Here is a 23,699-nt window from a genome sequence, read left to right as displayed (position 1 = left end):
AAATAACATAGAGGAGTCTCCTTTTCTGGCGGTAAAAGGCGGACAAAAAAACCAGGGCACCCCGAAAAGCAGCAAGAACAGAGCTTTAAGGCCTGAGCATTCCAGTTGCACTTCTCCAAAATATAAGCAGGCAGATGAGATAATTCTGCTTCATGCAGCAACTGCAGTGAAAGTTTCTCTGGAATTTGATGGAAAGTCCGCGCCAAGCAGAAATGTCCATGGACATGGCAAACCAAGTGAGTGTACTACCATCCAGAAAATTAATGCCCGCAAAGGAAGATGAAGCAGGAATCGAACATCAAATCTATCTGAATTTCGGAAAAGACTTGCATTTCGTATGCCATAAAATGTCAGAAACCCAAATCATAGTGCTAAACAGGATTGATAATCGATAAAACATATGATAAAATTCGGACGCCAAAGGCAGTCACTTGAACAAAGGGGGGGAGAGTCTAGATAATATCCTAATCTATGCCTTAATGGCATACTTTCTCATCGGGAAGTACATCTCCTTTTTCTTCTCACGTTCGGTCTTCAATGAAGCCTGTAGTTAGAAGAAAGAACTGTTAATGCATGGATATACAAGGTCACCATATAAATGATCATTAATCCACAAAACCAAAAAATACTAGAATGAGAGAGACAAGATTCTTAGTTTTACCATCACTTTTAGGAGCAGAGAGCATTTACACAATGGCATAAGTCACATAATGAGAATGCCTCAGCAATGTTAACTAGGTCAAGGGCATGTCCTTCAAATGTCATGGAACATATGCTAATTCTCTTTAAACATCATGGAATATATGCTAGGTGTGAACAGCTAAAGTGCGAGCGACAATGCTTCTGAATCTTCACGATTACAGAACAAGCTATAAAACATCATGTGAAGCAAGATATGAGTACCATGGTACTTTGTTTTTTTTGTTTTAAAAAAAATTAAGGGAGCTCTCCTGAACATAGACAATCCTAACTAGCTACACCACAAAAATTCATATAAAGGAGTAATATGACATCATTAATAGATTGTTACAAGTGCTTCTCTCATTCCATGGCCAAGCATTACGTTTAGATGCTCCACTGTATTGTATAAAAGAGTGAATAAAATTATGCATATCTAGGAAGCACGAATTCTTCAAATAATTGGCTTGTCAAAATCGGATACCGATAGTCGTTAGAGACTATTTTTCAGCATTCAAAAAACACTATGGATCCTGTTTAGATGCACTTGAGATACTCCCTGTTACCTCCAAATATGAGAGGGAGGTTATAACCGAACCTTATAATGGTAAATGGTCAATTTTATCGTCTATGACTTCAACATTTTACTATGAACCATGGAATGGGGTCTATGGATTTAAATGATTAAATGATAAGCTTATAAAAGTAATTATGGGCTATGTATTATTTTGATAACCTACTATGTTTTATAAATCACTTTTACATACATACATATGTATATATACAGGTCAGGCAGTGACTGACAGAAGGGTTCAGCATGGGATATATATAAATATATCATAGGAGATTGACTGATACTTGCTATGCATGCAAGCATGCACACATGCATTAATCAAGGAAAATGTTAACAGATGTCCTAGATGCAACTATTAGGATACAATCTTTGTTACAATTAACGACAGCTTTACTATATTTAAGCACTAAAATATTCGCTCATGCATATAAACATCATGCTATATTATTTCTCCATCAACCAACTACCTGCATCTCAAAGTCAATCACTGCCTGACCACATATCACACTTCACAGAAACACTTCACTTTATGTAGCAAAGGTAAGATACATTTGGGGAACAATAGCTGATACATATGAGCATCGTCCAATCACAAGCCAACCCCATATAGCCCTCATACTTTTGTTAGATTCACTCCTCCGAACAGGATAAGTAATCACAAATAACTGATGCAGAAAGAATGTTTTAAGCATTAAAATTTCTTAAGGTGCAAAAAATATTTTAACATTTCAAACACTTAAACAAGCAAGGAATGCTATTTAGCAATACTAGTAACAAAAAAAAGGGGAACCATGACTTGATAGGTTCTTCCATGTGTCCAATGACAGGAAAACACAGCACTCAACAGGCTTGCGTTTTGATATACAAGAATAATAACAGTACTCGAGATTACCATCAAGGGGACACCTATAATGCCAGATATGTACTCATCAAGCCTAAACACCATACCTTCGATCCAACACTATCGACCCCGTAGTGATTGCCAAATTATTTCTTCAAAACTCGATACAAAGCAAAATTATCCATGCCATAATAAAATAAAATCTCGCTAACAAGTATATAATATAGGCAAGAAATATGAAAGAAAAAGGCATCCACGCAAGAAGTTATAGAACTAAAAAAGATTTTTTTTTTCTCTTGTCGTAAGACTTGAAATGAAGGGAGATTTCATATCCGAAAGGAGGATAGAAGGGTGATGACCTGGTGCTTCGTGAGGCGACGGCGGATGGCGCGAGTCTTCTTGGGCCGGAGATCAAGCGGCTGGTACTTCTTCTTCTTATACGCCTCCCTCAGCACCTGCTTCTGCTTCTGAGAGATCACCGTGAGCACCCGCGCGATCGAGAGCCTCACCACCTTGCTGCCAAACCCAAAAAAGAAACACCGTGAGTGCCGTCGCAGGATGGAGATCAAACGCTGAGATGGAAAGGCGTCGGGAAGATTACATCTTGGAAAGCTTGTTGGGGGCGCCGCCGGTGACCTTCGCAACGCGGAGGAGGGCGAGCTCCGCCTTAAGGTCCTTCAGCTGGGTCAGTAGCTCCGCCTTCGACTTCCCTCGGAGCTCGTGGACCTTAATCCTCGCTGACATGAGAAGGAGGTCAGAGAGAAGGCGATAGAGATGGGAATCGAAGAAGATCGAAATGGGAGATAGCAGACCGAATTCTTACCCATTGGAAGCGGATCGAGATCTCTTCTGCTCCCCTCCTCGTCGAGCTCTCTCTCTCGCGCGCGCGGCCCCGGCGAGACGAAACCCTAGAAATGGCGGCAGAGGTCCAAAAGAGCTGAAGGAGCGCTCTTAAAACCCTAGCCGCAAGGATTATGGCTGAACATGGGCCGGGCCTATTTAAAATCCAACATTTTCTGCGTCCTAGCCCGGCCTACAATCAGCTCTGCTCGGAGAACCTTGCATTCTGTGATGGCGTTGGGCTTCAGGTGGGCTTTTGGCAAGGCACTTATTAAGAATATCGAGTGGGCTGAGATCATTTGTGTGCATAAAATGATTTGATCTAGTCCGTGCACAAGAAGGAGAGATGGACGGATGTGATTTCATCTAATCAAAAACTATTTTGCTATTCATTTCAAATTAATAACAAAGAAGGGCTGAGATCCCCAGCTTGAGGTAATGGGTCTGAAAGGTATTAATCTTGTTTATGAACATTAGTTACAATATAATCTTTTATTAGTTACCTTAAGGTATTAATCTTCAAGTCATAATAGATCTGAAAGGTTCCATTGAGAAACTTCAGTCCATGGTATATGTAACCAATTGCAAAAGATCATGGACCTACTGCTGTTTTGTTTCTCAAGTACTCTTTCATAGATCAAAAAAAGCATCTACTACCTTTTCCAAAAAATCAAGCTGTTTGTTGTTCCCATAAAATGAGAAGATGCTAATATCTTTTACATCTTTTCCTCCTACACCACATCTCCCTTAGAGGATCCTTACCTTTCACATGATTGAAGTATTCACCTTAATTTGCCCGTTGGATCACCCCTTGCATAGTTTGCAAAGCGATGGATGATCCAACGATGGTTCGTGCAAAGAAAGATGAATTCTTCTTTTACGCAAAAGATCCAACCCTGACCCTTAGCATTACTACTGATGGCTATTATACATGGTTGAGAATAACCACACTAACATGTTTCTTGCTCCATTCCATGCATGGTTAGGTTCCCATCTGCACTAACAACTCATAAATCTCCTACTAATCTATCATGTTAGACAGTATTTGATCTACAGGAATGAGACGATTTGATTGGCATAATGTACATCCGAGTTGGCGCATGTAATGCATAATATAATTTGCATGATATATAGTGAAGCGATATTGATACTATTTTTATGATTAGTTTAAATTGATCTCGTATAGTTTTCTCATCTAAACCATGATATGAAAAAAAACACAAAAAAAAAAATCCCAGTCCTCTCCATCATAAGCTAATATGGCGGGCCAGTTATATCTTATATCCCTCTCCCTCACCTAAAATGGCCTCGCACGGGTCCTCACATACTCCTCTCGTTCAAGCCCTGATGTCCTCGTCAGGCTAAGGGTTTAAATTTATTCAAATCTAATCATAAACACCACGATTGGCCCGTGGTCAGCTCCAATGAATCCGTGCTGCAGTGTCCCCTAGCCCACATAGGTTATGGGCCGGATTCGCTCTGATACCATTTCTAACAATGCATGACCTCATCTAAAATGGCTAGCCGGAAGGTAGTATTTGGGTTTCTTAATTTTGTATAAATACCCAAGATCTATCCAGCGAATAACCGATGTGGGATTAAACACACGTCCGCACGGATCCTCACAGTTATCATTAACTAAATACTAATTAAAAAAAATAAAAATAAAAAAAAAAAAAAGGAAAAAGAGCTCAGGAGAAGTCGAGCCGTAACAAAATTTTCATCACCTCTCTTTCCTCCCACTTTCCCTCCCACGCGATGTCCCTCTCACCCTTTGACAAGGCGTACCGTGGAGTCATTCTTACCTTAAAAAAATAAAAAAAATTTAGTGCCGGTAGTAGAGATAGATGCGTTAAAGTCTAAGGGATCTCGTCAGGAGTTATGAAGTATCCAGGAAGTTTCTGACAGGAAATTCTAAATCCATGGCTGCTCCACCCACCCTTACAATGAACAACGCATCATCCATGTAAGGTGCAAGAACTATTGCATCACAAGTCATGGCACAATCATGATGGAAAGTGCCGAAGTTCACTCAGTACACCAATCCAATGTGAAAATTGGCAATTCATTGAGTGATAGATGGGATCATGTTGGTATCACTGATCCTGCTATATACCGCAACAATCTTCAGTTCCTAATCCAATAAATTAAGCATGAATCTACTGGATGATTGATAGCAATGTTTAATCATTTAATTCGTTTAACTTAATTCAATTTCTTCTGAGCCATATCAGGATGTGTTTGATAGATTGGTCAGGTTTGGACTTGAGTTTTTATCCATTTAATAAACAAATCAAAGTCGAGTTAACAGGTTTATCTGGTCTAATTTGTGTTCGGTCTGATCTGAACCGATTATTACTTCATATTAGAAAGGTTTGGAAAAAAAATGCCACATAGCAATATTATATTATTACTTTAGTTAATAATAAAAATCTATCAAACATGCTCCACGTATTAGATAAAAAGTTGCAACCATAGGAGACTCCTGTCCTGATCTCGTGATCTCATCATAATTGAATAATCTTAAAGCCTAGTTTGGTGGGCCCGGCGGCGTCTCTCAGTCGCCGCTTAATTTGAAACCAACTGAATTGATTAACGGTTTAGGCAGCAGTTCTTGAAGGAAAAAAAAGGGCGAACTTTATCCCACCTTCCTCGCTCCTTCCTCCCCAGTCCCGTCCCTTAAAGATCCCTCGAGCTCCCAAACCCTAGCACGGATCCCCGCTCGTCTAGGCTTTGGGATCCTAGTGTTCGATCTCGCCGCGGGGGAGAAGGATGGGGCTCGAGATCGATAAAGGTGCCTCCTTTTTCCCACTGTCCACTGCCCCATTCCGCTTTTTTGGTTTATTTTTCATCCAAAAATGCGATTTTTCATTTTTTTCGAAGCAGGAGGAGGGAGGGATCTGGAGATGGGGTCCGCGAGCCTCAGCCCCGGACAGAACTCTAATCCCTCCACGTCGGCGCTGCCGTCGCCGGCGGCGGCGCCGGCGCTGGTGCTGTCGAATTCGGGGAAGCGGATCGACCAGGCGGGGAAGAAGAAGTATGTGAAGCAGGTTACGGGGCGGCGCAACGACACGGATCTCCACCTGGCGGCGCAGCGCGGGGATTTGGCCGCCGTGAGGCAGATTCTGAGGCACATAGATACCGAGATGACGGGGACTGCAGAGGGGGTCGAGTTCGTGAACGAGACCAACGAGGTCGGGGAGACGGCGCTGATTATTGCGGCGCAGAAGGGGCATCTTGAGGTGGTGGTGGAGCTGCTCAAGTATTCGGATAGGGAGAGCATCTCGGCCAAGAATAGGTCGGGCTATGATGCTTTGCATGTGGCTGCGAGAGAAGGGCACCAAGGTGTGGGTTTTTCCCCCTTTCTTAAGTGCTTACTAGTTTAGTATCCAGTAGTAACTTCTGTTGCAGTGTTCGGTCTATCCGTCTCTAGTTTCTCCTTTTCGATCTCTTCGATCTTTATTGTGAAGCCAGTAGTTAGGGATGCGTGATGACTTGTTTGCTATTATGTATTTTACCCTATGGAGAAGCTGATCCGAAGGCCAAAAAAAGCTAAAAGAGTTGATCTTGACTTTAAAAACTAATAAGATGGATTATTTGTCTTGCTTTCGTACACATGGCTACCCTTTTTCCTTTCCTTTTTTTTTTAATATCTTCCATCCTTTTTTCCTTTAAAAAGAAGAGATAACAGAACATGCCTTGTTTTATTTAGGAAGAGTGATTATATTAGTGAGATTTCTAATTTACAGAGATTATTTCAATCAAATAAGTGAAGAAAATCAGCTGTTATTGTTGGACAATTTGTTAACATATGCATGTAAACCAAATCATATCTTGGTTGCATAAACTATATTGAATGTAGTCAATACTGAAGTGACTGTTCTCTGAAGTTGAGGCTAGAGACCAAAGTTGGCTATGACTAATTGGATTTCATCTGAAGCATACGAGCTGTTTTGGATGTGAGTGGGGAGGGTTTTATAAGTTAATCTGATCTTGTAATGCTAATGACTCTCTTGCTGTTTTTTTTTTTTTTTTTACCAATATATTGCAAGTTCATGCGGTGCTTTTACCTTTTTAATCTCAAGCAGAAGTTGCCAAACATCTTTTGTAGTTGTAATGAGAGCTAGAATATTGGTTTCTTGTCACTGATAGGTAAGCAATAGGAGGAAGTTCTCGATCTTGTAAGTGGGCTTCTATTTCAGCTTCAAACATGTATTGAGGAAATTTAAGTACACATATTCACAGATAGTCAAGGTTACATGAAAGCAGCAGAGATCAAAACAGATCATTAGGTTCTCATTTGCTTGATGACTCTTTTTTTATTTCTTTTGCTAATGAAATCTAGGGATGCAAATAATGACAAATAAAAGAATAAAACAGTTCGAAGGTACTATTTGGGTTTTTTAGCCCTATAGATGTACCCAAGATCTACCCGATGTGTAATTGATGTGGGACTAAACTTAAGCCCAATTAGATCCTCACATACTCCTCCTGTTTAAATCTTGGTATTCTTGTCAGGCAAAGGGTTTAAATCCAATCAATTCCAATCACAAACACCACAATTGGCTCGTATACGACTCTAAAAAGGATCGTACTGTTGTATCCTCTAGCCCCTATGGGCTATAGACAAAGTCTGCTTTGATATCATCTATAACGACTTAGGACCTTATGAAAAAAAAGCCGTTGAAATGTATTATTTGGGCTCTTTGGCACTATGTATTCAAGATCTACATGGTGCATGACTGATGTAGGACTAAACACATGCTTGTATGAATCCTTACAGTAAATATCCATCATGCCAATTCCTTTAGTCGGAGACTGCCAGGTCATTTATTTTTTACCTAGTTGGTGTTTGAAGGTCTTTGTTATCAATTGATTTAGCTCGACTGAGTTTGATTTTTTGATTCAATTCCAAAACTTATGTGAGTTTTCAATGATTTTGGTTTTATAGTTTGTTTCTAAAAAGCTTGTTGAATTATATGCTACTACGTGTCTTGTATAATCCTCTTTTCTTTGTTTGGCTTAGGAGAGCTTAAGTTACCCTTGATTTTTTGTATGATATTATGGATGACAATGGCAGAGGTACATTTTATGATAAAAACTATTTACCCACCTTCAAATATGATCTATCAGCGTGAGTGTTCAATAATTAGTAGCCCCAAGTTTGACATAATTGCTGAAAGCTTCCTGGAGTCTAGTATTGCTATGAACAGCATGTCAAGACTGAGCACCTAGGTGCTATCAGACCTGTAAGTTTGGGTTCTATTTGATATTTTTTCCAAGCTCCTGACAGCAACAAGTTCTTTTGGTTGTATGGTGATCGCTGGCATGCAACCAGTGTTGGATAGCTGGAAATGAGATAAAATGAAGGGGATAATGAAAGTAGCACAGGTTTAAGTATGTTGACCTTTAAGGATTTTTGCTATTGTAATGCCACCTGCTCGAAAAAGGAGGAGGTAGGGTATAACTGGGGCTACGAGGTACATTATTGCAACCGGTAAATTTAAGTCCTATTAGGAAACTAAAGTATATAGTTCGAAAAGGTAAAAGTAAGAATAACTTAAAGATAAAGATAATGATAAACTAGTTATTCGATTGGCAAAAGAGAGCCCTTTTCCATGGTTATAATTTGATATTTATAAATGGCTTCTTTTAACTAGTAAGATGGGTGCCACTACTCATTCTAGATACTTTTTCTTGTTATTATGTGCTATATGGCTAACTATTACCATACATGATAGGTAGTGGCATAGCGCTACCTTTCCTCTCTCATCATGAATAGCGGAAAGATGGGTACCACTACTTACTTTGGATACTTGTCCTTGTTATTATATGCCACATGGATCACTATTTTCATGCCTGGTAGATAGTTCAACCACTCCTCTCATGTACATAGGTAATGGTAATTGCTGGCCAACCATCATACTTGGACTCCGCTCCACAAAGCCCTCATCCTAGGTCGATAACTCTCACTCCCTTAGGCTTACTCTGCTGTTACTTGGTTTGTACCGTTGGCTTGCATCTCCCTTGGTGTATTGTCCTTCGGATCACATTCGTCGGTCTGCATGTGATGTAAACACAAGCATATTAAGGAATGACAAGAAACTTTCTTCTTGTTGTTGTCAGCTGTGTTAAATTGTTATGCAGCTTTAGATTTCTCACATGCAAACACACACATACTGGTTTGTAGGATAGCAATTGGCTTTTTAATACGAACCCCAGCCTCATCCACGCCCACACCCCCCTGCCCCCCCTTCTCTCATGGCAAGATTTAGTTGATTGCTTATTTCATCACTGAAGTTTGTCTGCTGCAGATTTTGAAATTCATCTTCTTGTTTTATTGAGTCAGAGTAACATGATAGAACTATCACTAACTAATTTTTTACAGCCATTGTGCAGGTATTTTTGGAACATGACCCAACACTTAGCAACACATTTGGCCCCTCAAATGCAACTCCCCTCATATCTGCAGCAACAAGGGGCCACGCTGAAGTGGTCAAGCAATTACTAGCTCAGGATTTTGGTTTGGTTGAGATGGCTAAAACCAATGGGAAAAATGCTTTGCATTTCGCAGCTCGACAAGGACATGTAGGAATTGTCAAAGCCTTGCTAGATAAAGACCCACAGCTAGCCCGAAGAACTGACAAAAAAGGCCAGACTGCTTTGCATATGGCTGTAAAAGGAACAAACAGTGATGTTGTTGAGGCACTAGTGGATGCTGATCCAGCCATAGTGATGCTGCCAGACAAAAATGGTAGCACTGCCCTACATGTGGCAACAAGGAAAAAACGAGCACAGGTAAAGCTTATTGATGCTTATTTCTTGTATTTCAAATATCCTACTAATGTTTGTATGAATGTATATCATAATTGATCCCAACATCCAATATCCAGCTTATCTATTTTCTATTTGGTGATTGGTATTCATTCAACCATTTTTTTAATTCCCTTGTCTTTCACATTTCTTGTTGGCATTCAAGAAATAATTTGGTTTTAAGAAGATTATGATAATTAGTATGACAAGTTTTGAATTGCTTGTCAATTTGATTCCATCCTTTTGATGGTTGTAACATCTTCTTATTCTCCCAAAGTCCACTATAGAGGAGTAGCCTTTTAAAATTTATACTAATCTCTCTTTTTTGGTACATGATGGAAACATTTCTGATGCAAAATATTAGACTGGGCAATGCTAAAATGTGCATGTTTTATTCACTCATTTGGTGAGTATGAAAGTTTCTTTTATAATCTGCAATAGATACAATAACGACAACAGATGCATCTCTTAAGTTTGGGTTATATAACAAAATGTTAACACCCTGAAAAAATCCCAAGCTTAAACTGCCAACACTAAAGTACATAGAAACAGCAACTCTTGCAAGCTTATGGAATGCGGATATCGGAAAACATGGAGAACAGGCCAATAAAGTAGGAAAATTTTTGATGAATTACATAAGGAGCTTTAGTTGAAGTTTGATAGTCTTTCATTTCATTGAAAAATATTATGTTTGTAACTTATGAAACCACTAAAGCAAGATGCATGCTTCATGATCAATTTTAGAGATGAAGCCATCAAGATCACTGATTGGTTGACTATGCTACCAAATCAACCTTCACAAATATTGGGGCAGTAGTATGTTGATGTTCTAGTCCAGGAGTAGCCATATGCTGGACAATACACAAGGCTAATTGTTGTCCCTGGGCCAAGTGTGGGTCATGTTGAAGGCATAGAGAGCAAAGAAGAGGTTGTGGTGACTGCAGACAAGAATACATTAGTTTTGGAGGGCAAGGAAGTGAGCTACTTGCCTTAGGATTTGGAGAAGGCCTTCCTGTTGCAGGTCACCGTAACATTATACATAGGCACCAATGGGTCATGGAATGCATGTTAACCTTCTTGTACAATTGAAAAAGAAGTAAAGTTGGAGACACCTAAATCTTGAACAAGACAGATCCAACAAGCTTATCTTAGTAGCGATATTAGCTTTCTGGTTGACCTTCTTTTCTTTTCTTTTTTGCTCACAACAACTAGCAAAGGATGGAATGATGCAACTTGTGATTGATAAGCTTGAGGGGGTTCCAAGCATGCAGTTGAGTCAAGTACAGGAAGCAAACAAGCATCTTGATAGAGATGACATGGTGACCAAGTATCTGCTGGAGACATTACCTTGGAGGAAAATTTTTCCAGTGGACTACTAACAAAGGTTACTATGGAGATTGATCATCTTGAGCAGGGATAGGTCAACATGGATGAGCATAAAAACCAAATAAAATTCAAACCGTAGGGCTGCAAGTGGCTTGCACTGGTCCAATTCCACCTTGACCCAGATTTGAAATGTTAACACATCTAATTGATCACTTGGCGAGACCAGGCTGGTAGAGTCTCTTTTCAGATCGGATCTGAGAGTTAAGTTTTTGACCGGAATTTTAAAACTGAATTTTGTCAGACAGTTCTAATATGTGAGATTCACACCCAACCAGAATAGAGAATGATCTTGATATGGGACCCATCCTGACCAATGAGTCAACTTTGGGTATGGATCAGCCTCATTTGGGTCAAGTATGGGTCAAATCTGGCTCTACCACCCACTTGCACCTCTATTGAGCTGGTACGTGCCAGATGCCTATGGGTAATGCTTAGATGCACCATAGAACCTGATAACCCAACCAGATCATTAGATAAAAATTAGCGTTGTGTCCCGAGACAAGCTGACAATTTTACTGGGTCAAGTTTGGACCAGACCAAATTTAAACTGGTAACTTGATAATTATTTGATAATACTTTTGCATAAATTTATCGGTAAATATGGAGTATGCATTTAATAAAAACCTTTATCTGTTAACATAAATTTATCTGTAATAAAAACTTGATAATTATTTATCTGTAAATATGGAGTATGCTTGTATACATATGTTACAAATATCATTAAATGATTTTAGAGAAAACTATCAAATATAAGAAAAACAAAACCAGACATACGTCGAAAAAGTTATGATTGTCAATTCCTAAGTGTAGGCTATTAGAGTCATAAAAAATTATGTATGCCTACATTCTGATGATGAAGTTGATAGCTCTGCTGTTACAAAGTTACAAGATGTTGAAAGGATTATTAAACTTTAACATTGAAAATATTGGGTGGAAATCAAAGCAAAAGTGATGTTAAGAATTCACACACATATACCTGAACCTGAAAAGAGAATCATAACTATTTAGGAAATCCAGTTATAAATGTAACACGAATATTGTGTCGAGTTTATATGGGTCATGGGGATAATGGAATTGTTTCCATAACTTCCTTCTTCAACCCTTATGTTAATTATGCAATCAGCTGACCTGCTTGAGTTCTTTTTAAATTTATTGAAGTATTAACTTCAAGTTAACCACACATCAGATGAAGCAAAGGTGAGGTTTCCTATCTACGAGGTTATTAATTAAGCCATCAGCTGATTTGCATGAGTTTAATTTCAAATATATCAAAGTATTAACTTCAAATTAACCACAGATCAAACAAAGCAAAGGTGAGTTTCCCTATCTATGAGGTTATCTTGGTGAACTGGAGAATATGTGAACATCGGATCTGGATAAATGTTGTCCCCAGTTTTCACAAAAAACAAAAAACTTGCTACGCATCAAAACATCTAGAAAATTTGCCTTCAAATATGGTACCTTTTGAAACTTTGGCCTTTTGATCTGAAACCTGTTACAATTGGCCCTTTGATTCATCATTTGTGCTGTGCAGATGAATGTGCTCCTTATAGCATCAAACTTTGTCCCCTTCCCTCTTTCTAGACTCTTTTCTTAGTCTATGCAGGCCCATATTTGTCATTTGGTTCTTAGCGGTTTTATGCCGGGCACCCTTTTGTCCAAAGATGAATTGATTAGGTGTTCTAGCCTTCGAGATTAGTTTAATGAGGTCTACTGCCAATGCCAAATTAATATAAAAAAGGGCATTCCAGTGCACGAGACTCTCGCCCCTACGGGGTCTAGGGCCTTTCTCCCTCATGTGGAGAGGTTCAAACCCGTGACACCAGATCGCAACTGAGCAAGCTTACTGTTTCCCCAAGGCCCTTCTGCTCCAGTGCCAAATTAATATCCTCTCTTATAAACATTTTCCAATGTAGAAGGTTCATACCTTGATTTGTGGGCTGACCAATATAAAAGGGACAAATCTTGTTGATGGTTGTTGAAATTTCAGGTTTTTATTTTTGGGTCTGATGGGAACTTTCTTATAGTTTGCATGTTATTAAGCTATTATGGCACTGGAGTAAATTTTTTTTATCCGACTAGGTGCTTTAGGATTCTTTTGTTTTACTAGTCTGTGCCTTCTGCTATGAAACAGAAACTATCAAGCATTTACTTGTATTCTTCTCATTTGCTGTCATTCTTCTTGTTTGCCCCATTGTTTTTTTCATTTCCTCCATCTTTTTTCGTTGTCTACTTTAAGTGTTTCCGTTGTCGGGGGGGGGGGGGGGGGGGGGGGGGGGGGGGGGGGCGCTATAATAGTTTCAACTGAAATTTATGCTGTCATCTTGCCAAAGCTCATCATTCTCATTTCTTTGCAGATAGTAAATATTCTATTATGCCTACCGGACACACACGTGAATGCATTGACAAGAGACCATAAGACTGCATTTGATATTGCAGACGGGCTTCCTCTCTCTGAAGAATCTGCAGAGATTAAAGAGTGTTTATCTCGCTATGGTGCTGTCAGAGCCAATGAATTAAATCAGCCTAGAGATGAGCTTCGGAAGACTGTTACAGAAATCAAGAAAGATGTTCACACACAACTGGAGCAAACTAGAAAAACAAATAAAAATGTGCATGGGATAGCTAAAAGGCTCAGGAAACTACATCGGGAGGGCATAAATAATGCCACAAACTCTGTAACAGTGGTCGCTGTGCTCTTTGCCACTGTGGCATTTGCAGCTATCTTCACGGTGCCAGGTGGAAATGATAATGATGGGGTCGCAGTTTCTGTGCATGCTCCTTCCTTCAAGATATTTTTCATCTTTAATGCTATAGCTCTCTTTACATCATTGGCCGTGGTGGTGGTGCAGATAACACTTGTAAGAGGGGAAACAAAGTCCGAGAGGATGGTTGTGGGAGTGATTAACAAATTGATGTGGTTGGCTTCAGTGTGCACCACAGTTGCTTTCATTGCCTCCTCCTATATTGTAGTGGGTCGCCATTTCCAGTGGGCTGCAATACTTGTTACACTGATAGGAGGAGTGATAATGGCTGGGGTTCTTGGGACCATGACTTACTATGTGGTGAAATCAAAGCATGTCCGAAGGATTAGGAAGAAGCGGAAGTTATCCATGAGAAGCATCTCGAGCTCATGGCATCCCAACTCTGACATCTCGGACTCTGATATTAATCCAATTTATGCCATTTGAAGAGTGAAGGTGGGGGGTTTCTGACCGGACGTCCTATGTTATTTCTGTTTGTATCTGATAATGCATACCGTGTGGAGCTGTAAATCTTATCCACTTACTGGTATAACCTGTGCTTACGGCTTCGTGATGTGTGTAATAACTGTACTTAACCAGGGATAGCTGATATTCATTCCCAAAAGTCTGGGAGATAGAATCTTGATTCTTGTCATAGTTGAAATGATTCATGCTACAAGCCTACAATACGTGAAGGTGGACATGACATTACTCTCTTTTTGAACAATGACAGAAGGTCATTTGCATTTGTTGTCTCTTGGTTGAGGAATATTAAGTGGCTGTTGCATCACAGGTCATGGCCTGGGATGACAGATGTCGAGCTGTGATACAGTGCAAACGAGTATGCATGCAATTTGAAATAGACTGGTTTGTGTTGCAGCGTATCTACTACACCTATTGTATGTCTGTATTGTGCTTAATTTTTTTCAACACGTCTTGTTATAGTTCTTGATGATTCAAAATTTAGAAAGGTGAATGTAATATTTTCACGGCTGCTGTCTTAGCAGCAGGTTAATTTGGTTGAACTTGATTTAAAATAGAAAGGCCTGTATTGATTTGGTGAATCTGAAGGAAAATGGGAAGGTCCTGCATCATTCCTTAACAATTTTTTTTTCCCCTTGAGACTTCATTTTTCTTCCAGATATTGCTATGTCCATCCCCCTGTTGAATGGCATTTCTTTGAGCTAGTACTTAGACAACTCAAAATATATGGCTCCTGGTTACCTACTATTTTGACTTAAATGAGCCCTGGTGAATTGATGATTACAAGTGGGTCGGCGAGTCTCATGCATCTCTGTGGTATTGGAGATTTGGGTCCTCGAAAATTCTGCATTAGCATGAAAATGGTTTTGAAGTTGCTTTCTGAAGTTAATTTGAATTTCTCAAAATTATGACTTGAACTTTTAATTGTTTTTGAAAATTCAATAAGGCCAGATCCAGCAAGCACCATTTCCTGAGTTGTGATTATTTGCTGATGCTTTTTACAATTCTCACAACTTAAAACCTAGGATCACAGGTGTCCTCATAAATACATACTTGTTCAACATTTCTATTGTGACAGTCCTTTCTGATATTTGTTTCTAGCGTCTGAATGCAGCTGAAAGGATGGAAAAGAGAACCATGTGAAGGGAGAAAGAGAGCAACAAGAGATGATATATGAGGCTTCCGCATTAAAAAAAAAAAAAAACAGTACATTAACTCTCAGTGGACAGTCCTCTCTGCTCCAACTACATTATTTTTTTCACGAGATTAGAAATAATACAAAAATGCAGCTGATGTCATGCAGACAAAAACATAATGTAGGTTCGTCTCCCTTTGCCTACCTTTGGATGCCAGAGATGCTGGGTGGAAAAAAGGAGTCCCTGTTCTGTGCTCCTCAGCCCTGCCAGTGCTCAACAGCATGAGTGCGGTGGGTTTCCTTCGGTTCTAATCTTGTCGAACTTTTTACTGACATGCTCACTTAGATTAACGTTTATCTATGTCCACCTTAAGGCTTCTTTTGAACTGCTATTTTAAAGTCGAGGAATCATTTTGCCTTTGAATGGGTCTCTGCCAACGTGATCTCTGGAAGCAAGTATCAAACAATTCCATGCGGACAAGTAGTGTCCAATGATGGTGGTCATTATTACTACTAGTGCCCATATTTGTTTCCTTTATATTATTTTCAGCAATCTTAGTTGAGTTTAATGTAAGTTCTCATATAGCTTCAGGGTTTAATGTAAGGTGGTTAAAGCTTGTTTGTTGTACTGGAGTCTCATCACTAGGTCCATCATTATGTATTTAAGTATTTGTTTCTTTATCAATTTGTCTGCAGATTAGGTTGTTAATCTTCCTTGCCCTCTTACGTGATCTGCTCAACAAGAAACTAATTTATTATTGGAAAGAGTCTCCCGAGCATTAAAACAAGTTGCTCTCGTCATGCACAAGTCTAAAAGATAATAATACTTAATAACTTGGTGATTAGTAAATATTCATGAAATGGTCCATTACAACGCATTGATAACTGGTGGAGCTTCCATATGGAGATCAGTAGAAATCACTAATCATCTGCTGCCAAGTCTGTGTTTGTTAATGGAAACAAAAAGTAGTGGCTTTATTCTTTTTCCATTGTTTTTGTTTTTGTTTGATGGCCAAGTGAAGCAATCCAGGGCTTGTGGATCAATCAATCAATCATAGCTTCAAAGATGGGCTATTCATCAGAACTAGCTAGAAGTTGATCATTTCATGTATGGTAGCTTCTTGTCATCGCTATATATATATGTATACATATATATAATAATCCGATCATTTTCCATTCAAGGAGATATATTGGCCTCATAAACTTTTTTACAGATATATATCGACTTCCCTAAACAGCTTATTCATTGACTCTATTCTATAGTCGACATTACTAGAAACTTACGTCGATTAAGTATATACTTAAAAGGTAAGAGGAATCCTATGAAGACATCATAACTAAAAGAAAATCTCATCTCAAAGAGAATAGCAGTCGTGTCTACAACTCGTCTTCAGTTCATCTGTCACTTCTTAGGGCTGCTTCACAATAAATCCCCACGGAGACTTTGGCTTTACTACAAAGTGCCGGGAAAACAACTCAATTCCAACAAAGGCACGAGAACATATCCTAATTCAATTGGGAAAGGACATTTCAAGAATTGTTAAAATCCTAGCCAAAAATCTGAACATTTAGATGGATGAGCCGGGGAGTACATACGCACCGCAAAAGTTCTTAACCTATCCGATGTGAGACTATTATTCCTCAGCATGAATTGTGCTGCGACCTCAGGCAACACAAGCATATGTCCTCATGCAAATTGGACCATCAGGCACTACCTTCCAACCAAGCAAAATGACCAGGATAGCTGTGCAGCTTGCACCGCACATCAGCAGAAGTTTGTCATGATAAATTGTCTAAATTGAATCTATAACATTGTTGTTTAAATTGACCCTGAAGGTGATGGCATTGGATGCTCTCGTTATAAGGAATGCGTCATCTTTACCAAAGTCATATTCTGCTTCATCTGATTTAGATGACTTAAACTCGACATTTACATAGATATCAAGCAGACGGAGAGAAGATAAGTCATTCATATAGACTATGAGGACTCCATGCAAGTAGATATCGATCGAGAGCAGATTTATTAGTTTATTTGACATGCTGAGAGCAATGTGTTCAGAGATTAATTCTCTTTCAGAAAAGCTTGTAAAGAGAATTTGTAACAAGATGTATTGGATTAAACTGAGCTTCCATTGAGCATACAGAACCATTGATAGGCATCTAAGCCATTTTAACTGAACTAAGGCATACTCAAAACTCCTGCAAAATAGGAAAACCCAGAGAAATTGCTTTTTTTCTTAACCAAACACCCCCCCACCCCCACCCCCCACCATGATGATTTCTTTCCATCATCCGCTGCAAAAGCCTGGTTTCTCTTGTTTCTTGCAATCTGCTGCTATGCTAGTAGCAGTCAAGGAACAAAACCCAACATCACTTACACTCTTTCTTGGTGAAACTAGCTGCTGAGACTTCTTACAATAGGCAATTGCTCCTTGGATCGAGTTCTCCATGTCTGAATTTACACTGCTGCTCCTCTTCAGCATTGGCGGTCCGCAGAATCCATGTGAATTCACGCTCGAGAAGGAGGAAGAGTCGGAAGAAGAGCATGATGAAGAAGCAGAGGAGGATTTGGTTGGAGAATGCCACTTAATGGCACCTGAGAAAGACCTCCTGTGACTGCAATCCTCATCTTTCATCTTCTCTCCATCGATGCTAATCACAGTTGTAGTAGCATCGTTATGTGTAGGCGCAACTTTTTCCCACTGAATTTGCCCAAATGGCTTCTTTCTCCCTGACTTCAGGTGGCCATTTGAGCATTCTTTAACTTCAGGTACCGCGTGTTTCTCATCTGAACATCCGGATTTCGTGAAGAGAGACTTGAGAAAAGCTTTCGAAGCTTTCAGCTTGAGACTCAGGGAGGACTGCCTCATGAACTTGAGCTTCTTAGACCAAGACTTCTTCGGGTGGGACTGGACGAGCTCTGTAGAGCATTCAAAGTAGTAGTCCTCTGCATCGAGCTCTCCACTTGCAAAGCAAGAAGTGGCAGGCGAGATGTTGCAGGACTCAAATGGAGTGGTGGTGGAAGTGTTAGTATTGGTGGTAGTGGTGATGACACCCTCTTCGAAGGATTCCAAATTTTTTCCATGGGCAGGAGGAATGTTGGAGTTCTGCAGGAGCTTCTGAACCATTTGCAAGCGCCGTGGGGGGTGGAGGGGGAGGAGCTTTCCTTTGTAGAAGAGCTCATCAGCAGGGGAGGTGATGGTCTCTCTCTCAAGTGGGGCAGACATTTGGAACTCAAATTCTCTTGAATGTGGGGGAGAAGATTTGTTGTAGCACAAGAAGGTAGCAGAGCTGATGTCCATATCTATATACTCTTCCTCAACTAGCTGGTCATATGGATTTGCCATGCTACAGTAATGATTAGCAAACTGCTCTCTTTGTTGTGATAATTCTCTCTCTCTCTCTCTCTCTCGTGTCTTCTTCCCTTCTCTCTATGCCTTCTTTTCTCCTCGGTGGTGTGGCTTTGAGGTGGGTGGTGATGTGCTTTAGAAGGGGCAGGGAGGGGAGTTTGGCATTCTTTGAAGCAAGGAAAGGGCCAAGAAAAGAAGCATTTGGGAGGGGCCGTTACAAACTGGGAAAGCATCCAAAATAACAAACGCAAAAGAGTTATGGGGAAGCCTGGAGTCCCCACCCTTCTCATATGGCTAATATTTTGTTTCGTTCCAAACATCTCTCTCTTGTCAGACACCACGCACTTCAATGCTGCCTTTCAGTTTCTTTATTTTTTATGCGTAGTTCTTTCACTGCTATTTCAATTAGTTCTGTCTTTCCATTGTTCTCTTCCTTCATTGCTTCTCTTTTACTATGATAAGATTATGGAGCTGCACTTAGTCCAATCACTTACAATTGCTCTGCTAGTAATCTGAATTTGAAAAGAATCCATACCCCAAAACCTGGACTTGTGTGCTTCCAGCATTGAACACACCAAATATAGTTATATAGAATAGAACATACATATGCATATGACTTCGATGGCAACAGCTTGAACTCCTTTTACTTTGTGTGGTGTTCTCAAGTGTTGGTGCACTAGAAGCTGATTTAATATTGCTAGACAGGGCCTCTTGGCCACCCTTAATCCTTTTTGGAAGCGATACGAAAAATCTATAGGAATCGACGTGTCAAGAATCTACATTAGTTTAAATACAGCTGCTCGATCAGGTCCTAGACTAGATTAATCTAGATAGGTACGAAAGCTACCTGTCCCTGACCCCAAGGTCATGCTTGTCTGAAAACCTATAAGATTTATCATAGGTTATGACTGAAAATTTGCAATCTCTAAATAGGGGAGGCAATACATCTAATGATAAGCAGGATCCGTCCGGTAAGCAATGCATATATGCTTTCTTTCTTTCTTTCCTTCTTTTCTCTTCCTTTTTTCTTTGGTCTTATGGACAACCAAACCTATGATAGAATAGCCACACATACTGAGCAACTTGTGCATACCCTTTGTCTACAACACTTGAATTGATGGGATAGCATATGCTTTTGTTCATGAATCAATTAAGATCAGAATTGGTGTAGGATTAGATCGGATGGCTCTTGGATTGGAAAACCAAGAACCGATGAGGGAAATGTAATCCAAATTTGCATTGATATTCCTCTCTTTCACTGTCATCTGATCCTTGGTAAACTTTCACCTTTTTTTTTTAACTGTCCCTGTGGCTGCTGACTTCTTAACTCGAAGCCCTTCCCGACAATTGTAGGTGGGTAACATGCAGCTCCTACTAAAAGATTGCACTGCAAAGCTCGAGGCTCCCTTTGCCCTGCCCATATATCAATAACTCCTATAATTGCCCTCCTAAAACAGCGTGAGAGGCCCTGAACGCAGAAAGCCCCCCTCGCTTTCTCTTTCTCCTGCTCTCATTCATGTAGGAGGACCCAAACAGAAGCAAAGATGGAACTTTTCTATCCTGGCGTTTCTGAGGAGGAATGGTTGCTTGCATCCTTTTGGGACTTTGAGACCCCATCACACCTCACAGGTTTCTAATGTTCCATGCTTGACAAGAAAGTATGTAGGTCCTCCTGCAAATACTTTCCTTGACTTCATATTGGGAAACCACATGACATAACCACACCTCAAAGAATTCGTAGTTTGGCAGCTATGCATAATGATGAAGATAAGAGGTTTCATATTGGAAAATGCTTTATTTTGAACCGCTGGAAATGAAATGGATAATAAAGCCCTTCATAAACCACCTACTCTTGTGTATGATGCACAAAAACCTAGTTTGGTGCCCATTTCAGGTAGTACTCCTTTTAGTTTTATCATGTTGACATTAGATTTAGATATGCAAGGCTTTATTAAATTTTGATGGATCGCAGATCAATCCTTAAAGGCCAATTATAATAAATGAGATTGCTGCTCAATCGAGTGGAATAGAGGAGGAGGATTCATATGGTTGTTCCCAACTAGTTTGGGATTAAGGCTGAGTTGAGTTGAGTTGAGAGAGGGGAAAAAAAAAGTTGTTTTTGAAGCTGAGTTTTTCTCTTATGTGCTAATTGAGTGCAAGTTTCTGCATTGGTTGATGTTCCCAAGGGCAAGAGGCTATTTCTTTTTTCCTTTTTTTGATTAAGAAAAGAGACTATTAAAGCCACTTACACCATCAATTTCAAGAGGCTTGACAAATTATCAAACAACAAAATATCCACAAGCTATGAGGTGAAAAACTAATAATAGGCCTGTTTGGATGCCCAAATAACTAATCCGCTGACTAACTATTCTTCGACATGAAACTTCTATGGTCGTTAGTCTAATGATTGTTAAAATAGAGAGGCTCGAAGTAGTTTGAGATTTGGTTATCCTAAGCTTTTAGAGACAGTAAATCACCTTTTCAGCTGCTTGCATCATTCTTAAAAATTTGAAACAACTGATTCCTGATCACCTCGTCTCCCTCAAAATCCTCCTAAACTACTGCTGTTTTTAAGCATTTTTAAAATGGAATACTCATCGAGAAAATGTTATCGGCTGACAGGATCTTACATCTCAACAATCCCTTAATCAAACCCTAGGTTTTATGTTAAATAAGATTGTCATCGAATGCACGACTTCATTTGCAGTCATTGGCATCAATATTTGTGAGTAAAAAGTTTCAACCACTATATTCTACTATCATACATCTGAATCATATCTTCGTTCCTTTGCAGCAGATCCTTTGCATCCCTAGCTGCAAGAAATTTCCTGTAGCTTCGACAAGCTATATCAGGAAGCAGCATGAAGTTGCTTGCACACTGACCATTCTTTTTTCAAACTACCCCACCATGGACTGAATCAGATGAGCTTGGAGTTATGCTAATTTCCCACCATGCAGAAACCCTAACGTTAATTACTATAACTGGAGTATACACACGATTAAGCCTCGAGTTGCGAAGTTTTCAAGCTTATGCTCACATTTTCTTTAGTTATTTTTTAAGATATTGTACATGCTCTAGCCATCCTATCACTGCTAAACCTAATTTTGACAACCAGGTCCTGCGACCGAACACTACCTTGAAGCATTACCTCTCACCTCTTAATCCAACAGAGATCAGGGCTGCAGCAAGGTGAATCTATCTGTCACTTTTAATAAGAGGCAAAATTTAAACAGATCCAAGTATAGATGCAAGTTTGGCCTATAAATTTGCATAATGGCTGCACAGAACAAAGGCACACACTAGAATAAGGCAAGAGTGCGGTGGAAAAACTCCAATACTTTGGAGTCATTTATATGATTTAAACGTGAGAAGATGCAGTTTACGCAACAAAGGATTGGAAAATCACTTGCATGCATCATCTCTATCATTAGCATAACTACTGTTATTCTACATTATGCAACAAAAGAAAAACAGATCAAACAACATATAAAAAAAAGGAAGAGAATTTTAGAGACTGTATGGATCAACATAAAGAAAAATGCTTGAAATCAATGAATTACTACACACTGGTCAAGCTAGTCAATGTTATGTTTTTTTGGAGGTGCAAGCTTACTCAATGTCAGACAAGCAGTGGGACTCAAAAGTGTAGCATTTGTTATGGGTGTGTACTACTCTCTAATCAAGGTGGGAGATTGGTGGAGATGTACAAAACAAGTCTTTTGGAGAAAGACATGGGTGTGAAATGCATTGCACTTCTCCTCCCTTGGTCAGGTACCATTTTTTTTTGATTTTGGTAAGTATATGCTGTCTATTCTTCACACAAAGAGGCGATCTAATGGGGATGGCAATCGCCCATCCTCTCCTATATGACTTAATGAGGAGCTCAAGGGAGTGCATATTTCTGGTGGTCAGATATCTATAGAGAAGCTAATAGGGCGGTAGATTGGTTGCTTTTTATATTGCACAGCACTCTGCTGAAGTCTTATGGATCGAGTCATTCATCCCGCTTCCACTCTATGATAATTTATTTTCTAATTTTTCTGGATATATTTATACTAGATATGTATAAGCTAATCTTAAAAAAAAAAAGAAGAAGTTAGAAAGAACAAAAAAAAAAAAAAAAAAAGGAAGAAGAAGAAAAGAAAAAAAAGGAGGAGGAAGGATCAATGGGCCGGATCTTGGGCTTCGTTTAAAGAAATCCTCTCAACCGTAGCGTTTCGTTCAAGTCGCGGGGCCTATAGTATAGAATGACTGGGGTCCGCTCCCCCCTTCGATACACTGTTCTTTTTTTTTTTTTTTTTTTCTTTTTTGCTAAAAAAAAAGGAGCGCGGGAGGGGGGGGGGGAGGAAGGGACAAGCCCAACCCCGCGTAGCAGCCCCCACTGGCCCCCCCACCCCGCCAGGAGAATGTTCGATGCGGGCAAACCGGGTCGTGTGTTGGGCATGCCGACCTATTTTACTTATACCCTCCCTACCCGTGAGCCGGCTTGGTTACCCGACCCGACCCTCCGTGTGAGTACGTCACACCTGGCACCACCCAGGCTATCAGCCGACCAGTAGCACTTCCAGACCCCGTGTCCAGGCGTGGAGCATTCGGTCCCCAAATTTAATCGACGCCCGCGCGTTTCGAACCTAGAACCACTTGGTTGGAAGTAAACGCCCCGTTCCAACTGAGCTACCACCTTGGTGGTCGATATACTGTTCTCACCGTGTTACAAGCAACGCTCTCTACGGCACTAAAATCCACCATCGGATCAATCATAATCTCACCAACATCTCCAATCTCCACGCAAAACGGACGGCCGATGCCCGTCAGGTCCACGTTAAGTTATCCAATCCCCATCTTCCACCAAAC

At 39.9% G+C, this 23,699-nt stretch overlaps 3 protein-coding genes across 3 annotated transcripts; 1 reads left to right on the top strand and 2 right to left on the bottom strand.

The window, feature by feature from the left end:
- Nucleotides 1-305: 305 nt before the first annotated feature.
- On the bottom strand, nt 306-3,059 carry LOC103696440 (large ribosomal subunit protein uL29-like). The gene is made up of 4 exons (XM_008778072.5): nt 2,917-3,059; nt 2,695-2,830; nt 2,453-2,609; nt 306-544 (listed from the first exon to the last, which is right to left on the bottom strand). Exons 1-4 carry the CDS (start codon nt 2,918-2,920, stop codon nt 470-472), a joined length of 372 nt encoding a protein of 123 aa, XP_008776294.1. The 5' UTR covers nt 2,921-3,059; the 3' UTR covers nt 306-469.
- A 2,476-nt stretch (nt 3,060-5,535) lies between these two features.
- Nucleotides 5,536-14,940, top strand: LOC103696427 (ankyrin repeat-containing protein ITN1-like). The gene is made up of 4 exons (XM_039132452.3): nt 5,536-5,727; nt 5,820-6,278; nt 9,322-9,731; nt 13,490-14,940. Exons 1-4 carry the CDS (start codon nt 5,706-5,708, stop codon nt 14,321-14,323), a joined length of 1,725 nt encoding a protein of 574 aa, XP_038988380.2. The 5' UTR covers nt 5,536-5,705; the 3' UTR covers nt 14,324-14,940.
- A 2,574-nt stretch (nt 14,941-17,514) lies between these two features.
- On the bottom strand, nt 17,515-19,224 carry LOC103697789 (putative membrane-associated kinase regulator 4). The gene has a single exon (XM_008779722.4). The coding sequence runs from the start codon at nt 18,839-18,841 to the stop codon at nt 17,783-17,785; it is 1,059 nt and encodes a 352-aa protein (XP_008777944.3). The 5' UTR covers nt 18,842-19,224; the 3' UTR covers nt 17,515-17,782.
- Nucleotides 19,225-23,699: the final 4,475 nt, after the last annotated feature.

Source organism: Phoenix dactylifera, chromosome 14 (genome assembly GCF_051530095.1).
Source record: "Phoenix dactylifera cultivar Ajwa chromosome 14, Ajwa_hap1_PhDact_Kaust_v1.1, whole genome shotgun sequence".
NCBI lineage: Eukaryota > Viridiplantae > Streptophyta > Magnoliopsida > Arecales > Arecaceae > Phoenix > Phoenix dactylifera.
This window is presented reverse-complemented; position numbering and strand designations above follow the sequence as displayed.